Consider the following 16,090-nt stretch of genomic DNA (forward strand, 5'->3'; position numbering starts at 1 on the left):
GTTTTCAGCAGTAGGATTCATTGCATATGCCTATATACATAACTAAAGACCCAAATATAAAATATGAATCAAAAAATAAAACATAATAAAAAGTATATATTTTTTATATTATGAGTTGGTTAAATAATAATACTTTACATTTCAAGACAGTTCCATGCAGTAAAAAACCTATCTGCATACATATACTTATTTGTTATTCCCAATAGGTCCAAAGTTAGAAAATATAATTATGGTGTACATTTAAATGCAGAACCTGAAAAGCTAAATAACTTGCTTAACCTGACACAGTAGAAATTTTTAGACCTAGGAGTAGAGCCCACATCTTGTGTTTTCATTTTTTTTTCCTTTGTTTGCACTTGTTTTTTCTACCAAGCTGCCACATAAGATAAGCAAAGAGAAGAAAAAGTTGAGTCGAGCCAGAAAAGAGGAAGTTGAGAAGCATAAAAGGAGAAAAAAAGCAAAGTATTTTATTAAAGGCACTTCCCCAGAATACATAATACTGTATTAAAATGTTATTTATCTTCATCCAAATATACTCTGTGATCAAAGGTCTGTGCTTCTAGAGTACTGATATCTGCAGAAACACAACTTCATTACATAAACCTAAGAAACAAGAATTAATACTATTTTTTAAGCTTTTAATTTTTCATAGCCAAATATTATCTTTTGTTTTTAAATAAAATATGTAAATTCCTACCTAAAATTGAGTAGCCGAAGCAGCCTTGATATTCTATTTTTTCTCCATTTTAACAGTATAAACACTTAGTTTTTGTTTTAGAAAGTGAGTAACTTTACATGTGTAACTTTACAAAAGAAGAGAACTGTTTCATGGATGTGTATCTATACCCCATTGCTCTTTAAGATACGGCAGCTAAAGATTTTAGAGAATCTTGCTGCATTTTCACATCTATAGACATGAGTAATATTACTACACAGTTTTTATAGTGTCCTCTTTCCAAATTTGAAGGAAACTAAGTTTGTTATCAGCAGCTAGAAAAGGGAAGGAAAAAAAGAAAATGGGAATAGAGGGGGAGTCAGGGAAGAAAACTAAAAAGGACTAGCATAACATATTCCTCTATGTACTTTCAAAACATCATCTCATGTTATTTCTTGCTAGAAACGTATTGGTAAATTGCTGTTATCCATCTGACCACTGAGAAAACTCGGGCTCCTTCAGGTAAAGTAATTTTAAGATCTTGCAGTAGATACGTATTAGATTGGAAATTATAGAAAGAAATTATAATAAGTCAGCTGGAAAACACCCCGCAGCCCACAGAACATGGGTTCAAATGGGTCATGCCATGAAGATCTAAGAGATACCACTGAACTGATGTCTTCCAACTGTTAACACAGATAAAATGAGATGGAGTATATTGCAGTTAAGTCTCCTTGGCTCAGGATATGCCACATAAGTAAGAATTCAGACCGTCATGGATACAAAACATGTAAGAGTAACCACTTCAGGAATTATGAAAAAGGGCACGTGGTTCTAAAAGGGTGTTCTACCAGTAGTCTTGGGCTCTTCTCTTGCTAATTGTCCTGAAGGGAAAATATAACAACATACCATCATTTCAGTATAAATCTTCCTAGGAAAAGGGGAAAGGTATAAATCTAAAGACCATCTAAAGATGGTCTCTGAAACTTCAGAAACAAGACAAAAGCAAACAAAAAGTAAAGCCCTAAACTATAATGAAACCGTCTAACTTCAAGAGAAATGCATTTAACAGAAAGAGTTATTTGCAACATTATATTAATAACTCTAAGCTGCATAGTTATTAATGCGTATAAGATCACATTTCTACTATTCTTTCTCCAAGGTGGATTTTTCATTTCTGTAGTGCTTGAACCCTCAAATTGGCTTGGATAAGAGCTGGGTGGAAAGAGGTACAAATGGTGAATATTCTGAGCCTAAAGGAGGAGGGAGAGCATGCCTGTGTAAGTTGGACCTACAGAGAATTCCATCAGAAAAAGGGGATTTTTGCAGATTTGCAAATTATTGTCTACTTTTATTGTTTGGAAATATTGACAACTTTCCCAAGTAATATTAATATATCTCAACATTTGCTTAAAGCAAACTGGAGCCTTGTTATCTTTCATGTCTATTGAGTTGAAATCATCTAATCTATTTGGGTGTAGAAATACCACCTCCCTCCTTGAGAATCCAGAATGGTATCCAAAGGCAAAACATGGGTAGGGATACTTCAGGGAATGGTGAAATGATGTTTCAAAGAGAGATACTACTAATGATTTCTATAACTATTTAAATTATGATGATTTCTGTCATAAGCTCTGGGGAGTATAGAGATCTTTCCTTTCATTAAGTGATAATCTATAAGCTCCAGTTATAAAGTAAACAAGTCCTAGAGTATAATGTATAGGATGGTGACTACAGTTAATAATATTTGAAAGTTGCTAAGAAAGTGGATCTTAAAAGTTCTAATCACAAGAAAAAAAATTTACTATGTGTGGTGATGGATGTTAACTAGACTTACTGGGTGATCATTTTGCAATATATACAAACACATATTAAATATTATGTTGTATACCTGAAACTAATCCAACACTATATGTATGTATGTTAACTATGTATCAATTTTAAAAAGATAATCCAGGGTGTCTGGGTGGCTCAGTTGGTGAAGTGCCAACTTTGGCTCAGGTCATGATCTTGCGGTTCATGAGTTCAAGCCCCACGTTGGGCTCTGTGCTGACAGCTCGGAGCCTGGAGCTTGCTTCGGATTCTGTGTCTCCCTCTCTCTCTCCCCCTCCCCTGCTCATGCTCTGTCTCTCTCTCTCTCTCTCAAAATAAATAAACATTAAATAAAAATTTTTAAAAGGTAATCCATGAAAATTCACATGCTTATAAAGAATGTCCTGATATATAAATATAATTTATCAACAGCTCATAGACCTTTATAAGAAAGATATGAGAATGAAAAAGGCTAAAAGTCAAATGCCACATGGTAATTAAAGAACCATTTCAAATTTTTCTACATGTCTTTAAATAAAAGGACAGCAAAACTGAATATAAAATGAGATATTACTCCCAAGGCAAATTAAATTATATTGGATGGAATATATGGATGGAAGATTGGACTTGATCAAATCTAACTTCCTTTCCATTTCTAAGATGATATGATTAAGATTCTTTGAACTTACCTAAGTATTTTGGATAAAAATAATCCTAGAAAGAAAGAAAAGAGAAAAATATATCTTAGCAAGCCTAAATTTCACTATACAGTTAAAACTCAATTTTATCATGTGTTTTGTATTAATGGTGCAAATATATTACATATAACTATCATTTTCCAAATATATTACATATAACTACATTTTTGCTATAATAAAATATAGCAAGAGTAGGTAACTAATAACATTAAGTCAATAAGATGCTTAGCTTAACTCAATATTGATCAATAAAATCATGTCACAAAAGCTTCTAATCTGAAAACAGGCTCTATTGAAGATGTTAAATATAACATATGCCCTCTATTTGTAACTCCTTTAATTTTTCCATAATGATCAGATACCCAGGTGACACATTTCATGTCATGCTGATGACACACACCAGATTTAATGCTGAATAACAGTGCCATAATTTGAAATTAATTAAAGTGAACATTATCTTTTAGCATCTTCTGTACATGTAATCCCTTACTTACAAATTAGTTACGTACCAAAAGCTTGTCTCTAAATCGGTAATTTGGGCTAAGGAATGTACTTTACCAAATGGAGAAAAATGTTAAAAATGATTTCTGCAGGTAACATTTCTAGGCTGGTTCCCCAAAGCCATCTTAAGCCACAATATATCTAATATGTAACATTAGTGACACAAAAAACCAGTGCTTCAACAGAAAAACATACTCTAGTAAGGAACATACCTGGTCCAGTATAGAGTCAAAGTCTTCACTCTTGCCTCCTCTCACATATAAACCTACACAACACTTACCTACTAGTTTATAAGGATGGGATCTCCCACCAAGTGATTCCAACAGTGGTGTTTTCCTCTACAGAACAAAAGCCAAGAGGACAAGCAACGACGAATGGGTTCAAAGAGAGATGATGTGAGGGGAAAGGAAGATATTAGTGGCAGTGAAGAGATGAGCAATAGGGTGGATACTGGCAGTGCGGACTATTACAGCATGGACAGGGAGAGGCTGGGGTGGGATAGAAAATGAGAAGCTGTCACAAATGTTTTTTCCTTTCTCCCTTTTCTTCATTACTCTCTCTGTCATCTTTCGCTTTCATATATGAGGCCAATGTCAGAAAGTGGAGGAGAGGAAGCACATAAATGAGGTTCCCTTCTCCACTACTTTCCATCTTCTCCACTATGGTCTTCTACCTCACTCTCCATTTGCTATTCAGAGGCTAAGCTACCAGAACATATCTATGGTATTAGACATATGTACTCAAGTATTTATGGGCAATGTAATAATATGATATCTCAGGGACGCAGGCTTGCCTTAAGCAATCCAGCAAAACAAAACAAAAATCAGACTGGGTGGGGTAGAGAACAGGCAAAACAAGAATGGCTGATCGCTAATAACTGTTGAAGTCTAGGGAGGTATGCTATATATACCACATATATGTGTGTGTGTATATATATATTATAGTATAGTATATTACAGTATAGTATATAGTATAGTATATAAATACATACTATGGTATTTAAATTTCTATAATAAACAATATAATATTTTACACCCCACATAACAAGAGTACTGGTCTGCTATATTGTGTGAAATAAAATTTTGTTGCCTTGTCAATTGCTTACCCACACAAAGCAACAAAACTGAGAGAGAAACGTGTTGATTTAATCCTGGAGAATATTACAAACGATTCCTTGGATATCTTGGGGAAAAAAATGTCTTTGAACCTGCTAGAATATGTAGAGGTAAAAGGATTAAAGAGGAACTATGGAGAACACAAGCTGTTACTGTCTTGGACAAGTTCTCTAATATAGACAAATGTTCCTGTTCATCCTCTCTCATCTAGTGTCACGGTCCCAGAAGCCACTGCCAAGCTGAAGGAGATACTTTGTATATGTCTTCTCCCTCATTTCATGTTGGTTACATAGTTCATCTCAGGAAAAGTATCTGAGGTAACCCTGAGAGGTATCAGATTTGAATTCTCACGGTCATCCTCATCCCAATTTTTAGAGGCACTGTTTATAATCCTGTTTTCCACAGGCATATTAGCAAACACCCTCCCCCAGGGAAACTGGGGGACTACAGATAAGGTCGAGGGCTCCATATTTCTGTATGATATTTAGTGGTCTTTATGATTAAATTTTTCGAGACTAACTTGGAAAAATGTAGACACTAAATATATATATTCTAACCCCAGGAATTACTGATCATATTAGGTGGACTCAGGAAACATCCCAAGGATCTTTGTTAAAGATTCTACTCAGGGAATATAATACAGTCATGAATTCTTCGGTGAGTATTCACTGGGTACCAATTATGTACCAAACTCTGGATCAGAGGGCCTTGTTTTCTAAAGCCTGGTAAAAAATGCCAATGGAGAGATTTAATGACGTATAGTGATAATGCAGTCACACACACACACACACACACACACACCACTTGAGACACCTTCTTCCCCATCTACCCAATACCACCAAATTCTGGTTGGGAGAAAGTATTTATAAACCATGAGGTCAAAACCATTGCTGACTCTGAAGTATAAGGAAATCATAGTTTGGTCAGAGCACATGGCTATGGCAGCAGTGTCTCCCTAACAAAGCCCACTTTCCTTTGAAGGTACTCCCTACTGAAATGCTTCAGTGGTTACACGTGGAAGGCGATATACACAATTAACTTTGTAAAGGAACACAAGGGAACACAGATTCAAGCTGGAAATGTTCAGTCTTTCACTGTATGGCTAGTATGCTAACTTATTAGCTTTCATGAATTCTTACCGTTTCCGGGTTATTTTCAAAGATCTCCCTGGCTTCTTCCTTATTGCACAGTTCTTCAATACATTCTCGTTCCAGATTACCCTTTTTGGTTTCTTCAAACATAGAATTTGCACGGCGTTTCCTAATCAGGACTTGTGAAGCATGCTGCTTTGACAAAACTGAAGGAAAAAACAAGTTGGGGGGGGGTTAGTCTTTCATTTCTCCACTTAAAATATTTTACTAAACAGTGAGAATTAAAATCATTGTCTGATTGTGAATTGCATAACATTTAAACTCAGTATAGGTGAACTGAGAAGAAAAAATGCAGGTACATACGCACTTTGGTTAACAATTCAAAGAGCGGGTTTGGTGTGCAAACTATAGCACTTGTAGAATGATCCACACAAATCATTCAAGTTCACACACAAGGTCAAACATACTAGACAATATTTAATGTTCACTTTATTATGACCATACTGGAAAAAGCATCATGCTGAAATGTCTATATCAAAAGTTACAACCACACATCTTTAAAGCTGGAGTAACAAACCTTCTCAATTTTAATGGAAAACCACATGATCTCTATAAAGATAGAGAAATGCAGGAGTACGGTCTAATCAGCTATTTGAAAGATACCTGATGGGCTAAAACACTTGATTTATTCATACAAAGGAAAATAGGAATCTTTGAAACAAGGAAGACCTTGTACAAAGCACAAAATACAGAAGGCAAAGAGAAAAAAATTTGGTAATATTGACTACATAACAAATTTTAAACAACTGAAAAACAACAACAAAAGTAACAAAACAAAGTTCAACATCAAGCGACAGACTAGAGGAAAATATTTCATGATATAGAATGGAAAAAGATCACACATTATAGAATGTATAGACAACTTTTGCAAACTAAAACAATAACAACAGCATTAAGACAATGAATAATGAGAATGTGTGCTCATTCGGTGGCTCAGTCAGTTAAGTGTCCGACTTCGGCTCAGGTCATGAACTCACCATTTGTGAGTTTGAGCCCTGCACTGGGCTCTGTGCTGACAGCTCAGAGCCTGGAGCCTGCTTCGGATTCTGTGTTCCCTCTCTCTCTGCCCCTCCCCTGCTCATTTTCTGACTCTCTCTCTCAAAAATAAATATTTTTTTTAACGTTTATTTATTTTTGAGACAGAGAGAGACAGAGCATGAACGGGGGAGGGTCAGAGAGAGGGAGACACAGAATCCGAAACAGGCTCCAGGCTCTGAGCTGTCAGCACAGAGCCCGACGCAGGGCTCGAACTCAGGGACGCGAGATCATGACCTGAGCCAAAGTCAGCCGCTTAACCGACTGAGACACCCAGGCGCCCCTCAAAAATAAATATTAAAAAAAAATTTTTAATGAAAATTGTCTGGGATGCCTAGGTGGCTCAGTTGGTTAAGTTCAGCTCAGGTCATGATCTCCCAGTTTGTGAGTTGGAGCCCCGTGCCCTGCCTCAGATTCTGTGTCTCCCTCTCTCTGTTCCTCCCCAGCTTGCTCTCTCTCTCAAAAATAAACATTAAAAAAAATTAAAAATGAAAATTGTGGAATGCCACACCTATAGCATAACCTGATATATATATCAGCCATACTTGTAGATATGTAAGTATCACGTGGACAAATTCATAGAAAAGAGTTTGAGAAGACAAACTACTGATTGCAATTATATTTGAAAAAAAAAAAGGCAGTATGAAGCTTTGGTGTCATTGCTTTAGTATGTAAACAGAACATTGTTTTATAGTACAAATTTTTTAAACCAAAATTAAATCTACAAATAATTTTTTAATCTTGATTTTAACCACAAATGGTTCTTTCATTAAGATAAGCAAGTAATATAAATAGATAATTTTGTTTTTCTCTTATTTATCTTATTACCTGGTAAATAAGGCACACACAACAGATGACAATAGAAGGAAGAAAAAAAGCAAAAGAACTAATTAATCAAAAATCTTTCAAGAGGGAAGGAAGTAATGTTACTATTTCTCCTATTTGCCAAAACAGATGTTTAAATGTGATGATTAAATAAATAAAGTGTCTGGGTTACATTTTTAGCTGTATGTTTTACCATTTTTATCAGTGTTCATTAAGATCAAGATTAAATCAAGGCTGTTTGTGTCTAACAGATGGGTTTCTGTGAGCACATTACCTCCCAAGTGTGCTACTGACTGATAAATGGTAGTGCTATCCACAATGAAAGAGTCTGACATGGCCAATTATTTCATTTATTTGAAATAGTCTTAAGGATGCTACTTTATAATAAATATAGCAAAAACATGTCCCTTTTGAACTTCAAAGCAAATATGTAAGTTTTTCTGGGGAAAGCAAGAGCATCATTCTTTGAAAGATAAATACAGTGATTAAGTAACCAAAAAATCAAGGTCAAATGCACTTAGGAAACTAACCATAAACATCACTTTTTGGTATTTCTTCCTTATGGAATGTTAAGTTTTGGACTTTAGATCTTAATATTGGTATCTAAGAATATCTGGTCCCCTGCAAGGGACCCTGCTACAGGACACAGAACAGGGTTGGTAACACAGACTATATTCACATTTGTGAAAGGGAAAGCTTTCAAGTGTCCAGAGAGAACTAAGGTAGACATTTAAAGGAATGCTTACGTAAGTTTATAGAAGTAGAAGGAAACAAAAAAGCCTCCATTATTTCAGAGATGATGAAACTCACATAAAGAGCATGTAAGATAGTTACCCTAAGTTATAACAGCAAAATTAGGACTTAGATGCCAATGTCCAGACCTGTGACCATCCATTACTATTTGCTGCTTCTCAAAAAAACAGAGGGTTCGTTTTCTCCATTGATTAGAGGAATACTAAAAAGGAAAATTATTAACACCTCCATCCTAAAGGATAATGAAGCTAACAATAAATAACTAATTTTGTCTAGATTTGAATGTTTATGTTTTATTTCATCTAGGTTCAAACCAATAATGCTTTAAATTGTCATGGTACTTAATAATTTTCAATGTGTATATTATTTCATTTTGATCCTCACATAAATAATGAAATAAACTAGAGTGTAGAATTATCATCCCCACTTTCCTTGAGTTACTTCAACTTAAGCTGAGAGAGGCTTCATGATTTAGCCCAAGGTCATAGAGTTAGGATGTGGTCTAATGGGACAGGGATTCAAATATACCCATCCTTCTAATAAAGTGCTCTTTCCTCTGTATATTCTGCCACTAAATGACCACAATGTACTTGATCTAAGAAAAAAAAATTATGTGACTGTGGCAATGGACAAGTTTGATATCTTCAATAAGACATTTACTGCCCTTTAGAAAATAAACCCATCCATTTAACAAGTGTGCTTTCAAAGAAGTCTACTATTCCTTCTCAAAAAAATATAAACATGACATTACAGATCCGAATTAAAAACTACAGAACTGTAGGATGAGAAAAATATGTGCGTTAGAAGTGCTTTAACCAGATGCCTCCGTCTATCCACCTAAAAGCATCCACCCTGCTGTACTGCTCCATTATTAAAAACGTTCCATTATTTATCAGAATAGTCATGGTATATAAGCATATGTATGCTGTTTTTAAATGATCTCCTTCAATACTAATCACAACTGTTCTAAGTAGACAGTAATTGTCCCATTTTATACGTGAACAAACTACAACTCAGGGAAGCTGAGTTCATCTCACCAAGTTCACACAGCTAATCACAGAGCCAAGCCTGCCTCCAAAACATGTTCTCCTTTTGCATTACTACACTGTGGCTAGTCATTTGTTTCACTTCTTTGGGTCAAGAAGTATTTCAAGTAAGCCTTTGTTAAAACTCAACTTTGCTGCTTGAAATGTGTTACATTCAGATTCAAAATTTCAGGTTATTAGTTCAGTTAAGGGTCTTTCAAGTTAGAAGAATGATGGAACTATTCACATTTTTAACTTATCTGAGTCCTCCCTTCTTCAAACAATGTCCATAGCAGGTTCAACAACTACGTCAATAACATAACCATTGTTCAAACATTAACTGGAATTCTTTCTTGACATTGCTTAACAGCCTTCAAATGTTCCTCTTTCTGTGGGGGCAAATCTTTGTTTTTTGAGCACAAAATTTGATTGTCTTATCTCCAAAAAAGTAATTTATTGTTATTAGTACTTCATCAAAGCACCTGTAATAAGGATAAGCATTATCCTTATTAATAATTAAGCATTATTAATAATAAGTATTAGCATTGCCTCTGCTCACAGGAGAATTTCCCAGTGTTCAATTCAGTTCCACCACGGTCACAGGGAGGTACTTTCCTCAGGCCCTTTTCCCACTTAAGTTTTCAAACTTGCTACCATCTGTTCAGGGGGTGAGGACCAGAGATCTGCAATTTGCCCAAAACTGATCAGTCAGATGCGAGTGAGGTTTCAGACAAGGGAGATGAAGAAGGTTCATGCTTTAGGAAAGTCCATCCTCTGAATCTTCTCCATTCTGTTCTCTTGTCCTTCGCAAAGCTGGTTCTCACATCCCTCCTTCCAAAAGCTCATCTTTTTTTAGTTCTGCTTTTTGTCTCTCTTTTCCCCAGGATCTACTTATCTGGCATCCCAAGAATGAAAAACTACCCTAGAAAATGTGTCTGAGAATCTCTGGTAGAATTTGGGTTGGCAGAGTGTTTGAATCCTTGTTTCTGCTTCAGTCTGGGATGAAGCAGGGGAAAATTGCTTTCAATGTACAAATAGAACAACTAGACAATACTCTAAGATATAACTGTGCCCCATATGTGCCAACTGTTGAAATGGCATGTTTTCATTAGTCAAAGCCTGAGAAACATAGAACTGCATGTAATATAGAAAAACTGTTAGTTAATAATGATGGGAAAACATATGCCCAGATATTACCAATTGTATTTAAAATAATCACATGATAATCAAATGTAAAGTGTTTCATTTTTTTCCATAAAGATTTCTCCCACAGAATATTTCTAATTGAGGAAGGATATTTTAAAATATGAAGGTTGCAGGGACTATGAAAAACCGAAAGATAGATTTTTTTTTTTTAAGGCAGGCTTCATACCCAGCACAAAGCCCAATGTAAGGCTCAAACTCATGACCATGAAATCACGACCTGAGCTGAGATCAAGAGTCGGACGCTCAACTGACTGAGCCACCCAGGCACCCCCCACAAAGATAGATTTTTAATTAGGCATTTGTCAGACTGTATAATTATTACCAATTTTCAGAGAAGCTTGGGCTAGCTTTCAGGAAGATATGCTATGTCTGTATGCATGGTACACTTCAATCTTTTTTTAAGTCAATTTTTTGAAGACAGCTATTACACTTACTTTTCTCTAAAGTTCTTACTTTTGTTTACAATGAGGATTATGCCGCTGAGCAACTGATTCTTCTCATATTTTTATGTTAAAGGTTAGAAATGTGTTAGAAAAAAGTATTCTCTAAAGGTGAATTATCCATTCTCCAAGACGACTAAGCAATAAATAGGCTAGTAAGAAATACTTTAAAAGAGTATAAGGAATAGATCTGGATAAGAATTTAAATCTGAGAAACAAAAAGAGGAAATAATCTGTGAGTTACCTGTTGTACATATAAAGCTGAGTCCTGGAAACATCTGGATTAGAAGAGATGAAGGTCGGCTTTCATTTAGAAGTTGAAAAGCCACTGATGGCATTAAAAAAAAATGCGACCATCGACCCCCATTCTGGATGAGGAGGGAAACAATGCCTGAACTGTTTAGCCACAACTGGAGTGACATGGACCTTTCCTTACTCCAGGATTTAATTATGACTTTAATTTACAGTCCCTATTCTAGAGTGGGTGGGGATGGGGGAGAACAAATCAAACACTCTGCTATTGTTTACCCAAGGTTAAAACCTTTGATTGTAGCCATAGACAGAGAAAGTGGTACATTTCAGTTATTCCTTCCAAAACAACAAATACTTCTACCCAAAAGACAGCTTATTACCCAGAAAACAAAACAGAACAAAACACTACGTTAATCATTTCTTTCATTTGACTTGTTTGCTCTTGGTGAGTGATAAATTACGGTACTTCATTTGAAGGGACTCAGAGTTCAGATTTTGGCAAGGTGTGGAGAAGAATTTTCTATAGTCCTCTCTTTTCTTCTCTCGACTACCACACTGCAGGCTATACTTCCTGAAGCTACAGCAGGAGGCCTCTTTTATGACGTGCACAAGATATTTCACGCAGTCAGCTCTCCTTGTCTTTTTTATCTCCTACACACTAGGACACCAAAACACCATCTGATTTTGACGTCATGTACCAAGAGGTTACAGCCCAGGAAAAGTTGTGTTTTTGTTCTATTTGACCTATTTGTTAGGATAGCATCAATTAATATTATTAGTTCACTGGCCTGTGTCTGTGTTTATGTTTGGAAAAGCAACAGGCAAACTGTTCCTGGACGTTTTTAAAGGCAACAATGAAAGAGGTGGCCTAATTCTGCACTATCCTACTTCTGCAATATCTCCCAGATATGAAACAAGACTTAGAAAGACTCTAGATGCTTCTCCTTTGACTCCTAGAATATATCTTTCTTTAAGTGCTGATGTAAAAATGAGATTATTTGGAATATTGGTATAGTATTGAATAAATGCTTAGAATTCAATTTTTACATTTTTGCTAGCCCCTTGTTGACTTTCTAAAACGCTATAAGATACAGTCTAAATAACAATGGAATAACATAATTTCTTTTAAAAAAGGGAGAAAGCGATTGGGATAAGGAGTGGGAACAAGAAGGATAGTAAAACAAGTAATAAGGAAAGGTACACTTAACATACAGAAACTCAGGTTCACTTAAAAAAGTTAGCCACAAAATTTAAAAAAAACTACCTCTCTCATTCCATAATAACAAAAATAATAAATTAAGCAATTGTGTTCCACTTGACAAGGCATTATGGACTGAATGTTTGGTATTATGGTCTGAATGTTTATGTCCACCTCCCATCCCCTACGCCCTGAATTCATATGTTCAAGTGGAAATCCCCAGTGCAGCTGTATTTGGAAAAGGGGCCTCTAAGGAAATAATTAAGGTTAAATGAGGTCATGAGGGTGGGGCCCTAATACCATACGATTAGTGTCCTGATAAGAGGAAACATTAGCAAGCTTGCACACCCCATCCGCCCCCCCCCCCTTCTCTCTCCCTGCAAGCATATGGGCCCTGAGGAAAGGCCACATGAGAACACAGTGAGAATACAAGGTCTGCAAGCCAGGAAGAGAGTCCTCACTAGAAACTAAAGTGGCCAAAACTTTCATCTTGGATTTTCCAGCCTCCAGAACTGTGAGAAAATATTTTCTCTTGTTTAAACCATGTAGTCTATGATATTTTTGTCAGAGTGGTCCAAGCAGACTAACATATAAGGCGAGAAGGTTGGTGACTATTTCTAGATGCTCTTTAAAGACATGGAAAGTGGTGTTTATGGTTAGTGATGTTAAAGAGCATTTATCTGCTCTCTATCCAAGACAGCATTAAAATGACTGCAGGAGAATTTTAAAAAGGAAAAACCAACAACAGTTGAGACAATGGGAAGGGTCTTTGGCAGATAAGAACTTTAACAAATTCTCCAGAAGCTGGAAAGCTGAGGAAAACCTATTAATAAATAAGGGAGAGGAAGCCTTGACCCAAAATACACCCATAGAGATATAACAGAAGTAAGAATGCTCTTGCCTTTGGGAAATAAAAGCTCAGAAAGACTGTAATACAGCATTTAGTGGGAGAGTGGGAGAAAGGCAACTAGAAGCAGAAGATTAATTTGAAAGTCCAGCAATGACACAGCACTGGTTTCCCAGTGCATCACAAAATACATGAAGCAGTACACTTAGAGTAGGCTCAATAAACATTAATTGTATAAATGAATCATGTAATGAGTGTATGTAGAGCTACCTGCTAACTCTCCCTTTAAAAAAAAAAAAAAGGAAGAAAAAAAAAAGACCAGCAGGAAGCCACAAAACGGAGTCACCTAAAGCCTACCCAGTACTGTTGCTTAAATATGAAGAGACAACCAAGAATCCTCAGAAATATGGAGGAAAAAAATTAACAGCTACCAATAGCATGAAAAAGAAAACCAGGGGCGCCTGGGTGGCGCAGTCGGTTGAGCGTCCGACTTCAGCCAGGTCACGATCTCGCGGTCCGTGAGTTCGAGCCCCGCGTCAGGCTCTGGGCTGATGGCTCAGAGCCTGGAGCCTGTTTCCGATTCTGTGTCTCCCTCTCTCTCTGCCCCTCCCCCGTTCATGGTCTGTCTCTCTCTCTGTCCCAAAAATAAATAAACGTTGAAAAAAAAAATTTTTCTTAAAAAGAAAACCAATATGAGAAAAAACAGGCAATTCAGAGAAGAGAACTTTAAAAAAACTTTTTTAAAGTCTAATGAATATCGTCATAGTGACTTAAGAAGATAATGAATCCATAAAAGGATGAAAGTAAAATCAAAGAAAAAAATACTTCAAGAAATTTACAATATGATTGCCAATACAGAAGGTTTGAAAGAAAAAGTTAAAGAAATCTCCTGGAATATAGAGCAAAATTTTAAAGATATAAAAACATGAGAGTCAAAGTCATGAAGGATCAATTCTGGAAGAGTTCTAGAAAGAAAACAGAGGCTATGGAGAGAGGAAATTATCATGTAAGTACAGGTAGAAAAATTTTTGGAGCTGATGAGAAATACTAACGTTCATATAAAGATGGTATTAAAGACACAAAAGATAACTTAAAAATGTATACTAAATATCCTAAAATAAATTGAGAGATCTAGCATGCATAAAACAAAAGTAGGCTGCTAAGAAAAGGGAGGAGAGAATTAAAATATGATTTTGAAATAAAAAAGTTAATGGATAAACTGAAAAACAGAATGGACTACTTTTCTCTCCCACCCCAAGAAAGTCAACCCCATTTATATCCCTATTGCACTGACAAAAATTTAAAAAGAAGTTCATGTCTAATGTTGGTAAAGATGAGAGGGATTAGGGACTCTTAAAATCTACTTTTAAAACCAAATTTCCAGGGAGAAATCTAACAATATATACCCAAAGCCTTTAGACATTCAGCTAACCATTCTATTTCTAGGAAATTAATCTGAGGAAATGAATATGGACAAATGTAAAGAAACACTTATGAATATGTTCATCACAGTATTATTGATATAAGCAAAACACTGGAAATAATGTAAATCTCCAAAGACACATTTTTGGTTAAATATATTATGATGAACATATATGAAAGAAAATTATAAATCTATTTTAAAGTGTGACAGAATTTATGGATATGAAAGCCATCATATCTTAATTTTATTTTTTTAAATTTTTTTTTTTTTCAACGTTTATTTATTTTTGGGACAGAGAGAGACAGAGCATGAACAGGGGAGGGGCAGAGAGAGAGGGAGAGACAGAATCGGAAACAGGCTCCAGGCTCCGAGCCATCAGCCCAGAGCCTGACGCGGGGCTCGAACTCCCGGACCGCGAGATCGTGACCTGGCTGAAGTCGGACGCTTAACCGACTGCGCCACCCAGGCGCCCCTATTTTTTTAATTAATTAATTTTTTAAAATTTACATCCAAGTTAGTTAGCATATAGTATAATAATGGTTTCAGGAATAGAATTTAGTGATTCATCACTTATACATAACACCCAGTGCTCATCTCAACAAGTGTCCTCCTTAATGCCCTTTGCCCATTTAGCCCATCACCCTACCCCAAATCCCTTCAGCAACCCTCAGTTTGCTCTCTGTATTTAAGAGTCTCTTATGGTTGGTCCCCCTCCCTGTTTTTATATTATTTTTGATTCCCTTCCCTTATGTTCATCTGTTTTGTATCTTAAAGTCCTCATATGAGTGAAGTCATATGATACTTGTCTTTCTCTGACTAATTTTGTTTAGCATAATACACACTAGTTCCATCCACATTGCTGCAAATGAGAAAATTTCATTCCTTTTGATGGCCAAGTAATATTCCATTGTATATATATATACACCACATCTTCTTTATCCATTCATCAGTCGATGGACATTTGGGCTCTTTCCATAGTTTGGCTATTGTCGATAGTGCTGCTATAAATATTGGGGTGCATATGCCCTTTGAAAACAGCATACCTATATCCTTTGGATAAATATCTAGTAGTACAATTTCTGGGTCATAGGGTATTTCTATTTTTTAATTTTTTGAAGAACCTCGATACTGTTTTTCAGAATGGTTGCACCAGT

The 16,090-nt window shown here is 35.9% G+C and overlaps 1 protein-coding gene across 1 annotated transcript in view; it reads right to left on the reverse strand.

Annotated features, from left to right (window-relative positions):
• PROS1 (protein S) overlaps positions 1-16,090 on the reverse strand; it is a 76,897-nt gene that overhangs the window by 48,321 nt on the left and 12,486 nt on the right. The window contains exons 2-3 of the mRNA XM_045501702.1: positions 5,921-6,078; positions 3,157-3,181 (exon numbers count right to left, since the gene is read on the reverse strand). Of these exons, the coding sequence (XP_045357658.1) occupies positions 3,157-3,181; positions 5,921-6,078 (183 nt within the window). The remainder of the gene's footprint in view (positions 1-3,156; positions 3,182-5,920; positions 6,079-16,090) is intronic.

The sequence above is a fragment of the Leopardus geoffroyi genome, chromosome C2, assembly GCF_018350155.1.
Source record: "Leopardus geoffroyi isolate Oge1 chromosome C2, O.geoffroyi_Oge1_pat1.0, whole genome shotgun sequence".
Classification (NCBI taxonomy): Eukaryota; Metazoa; Chordata; class Mammalia; order Carnivora; family Felidae; genus Leopardus; species Leopardus geoffroyi.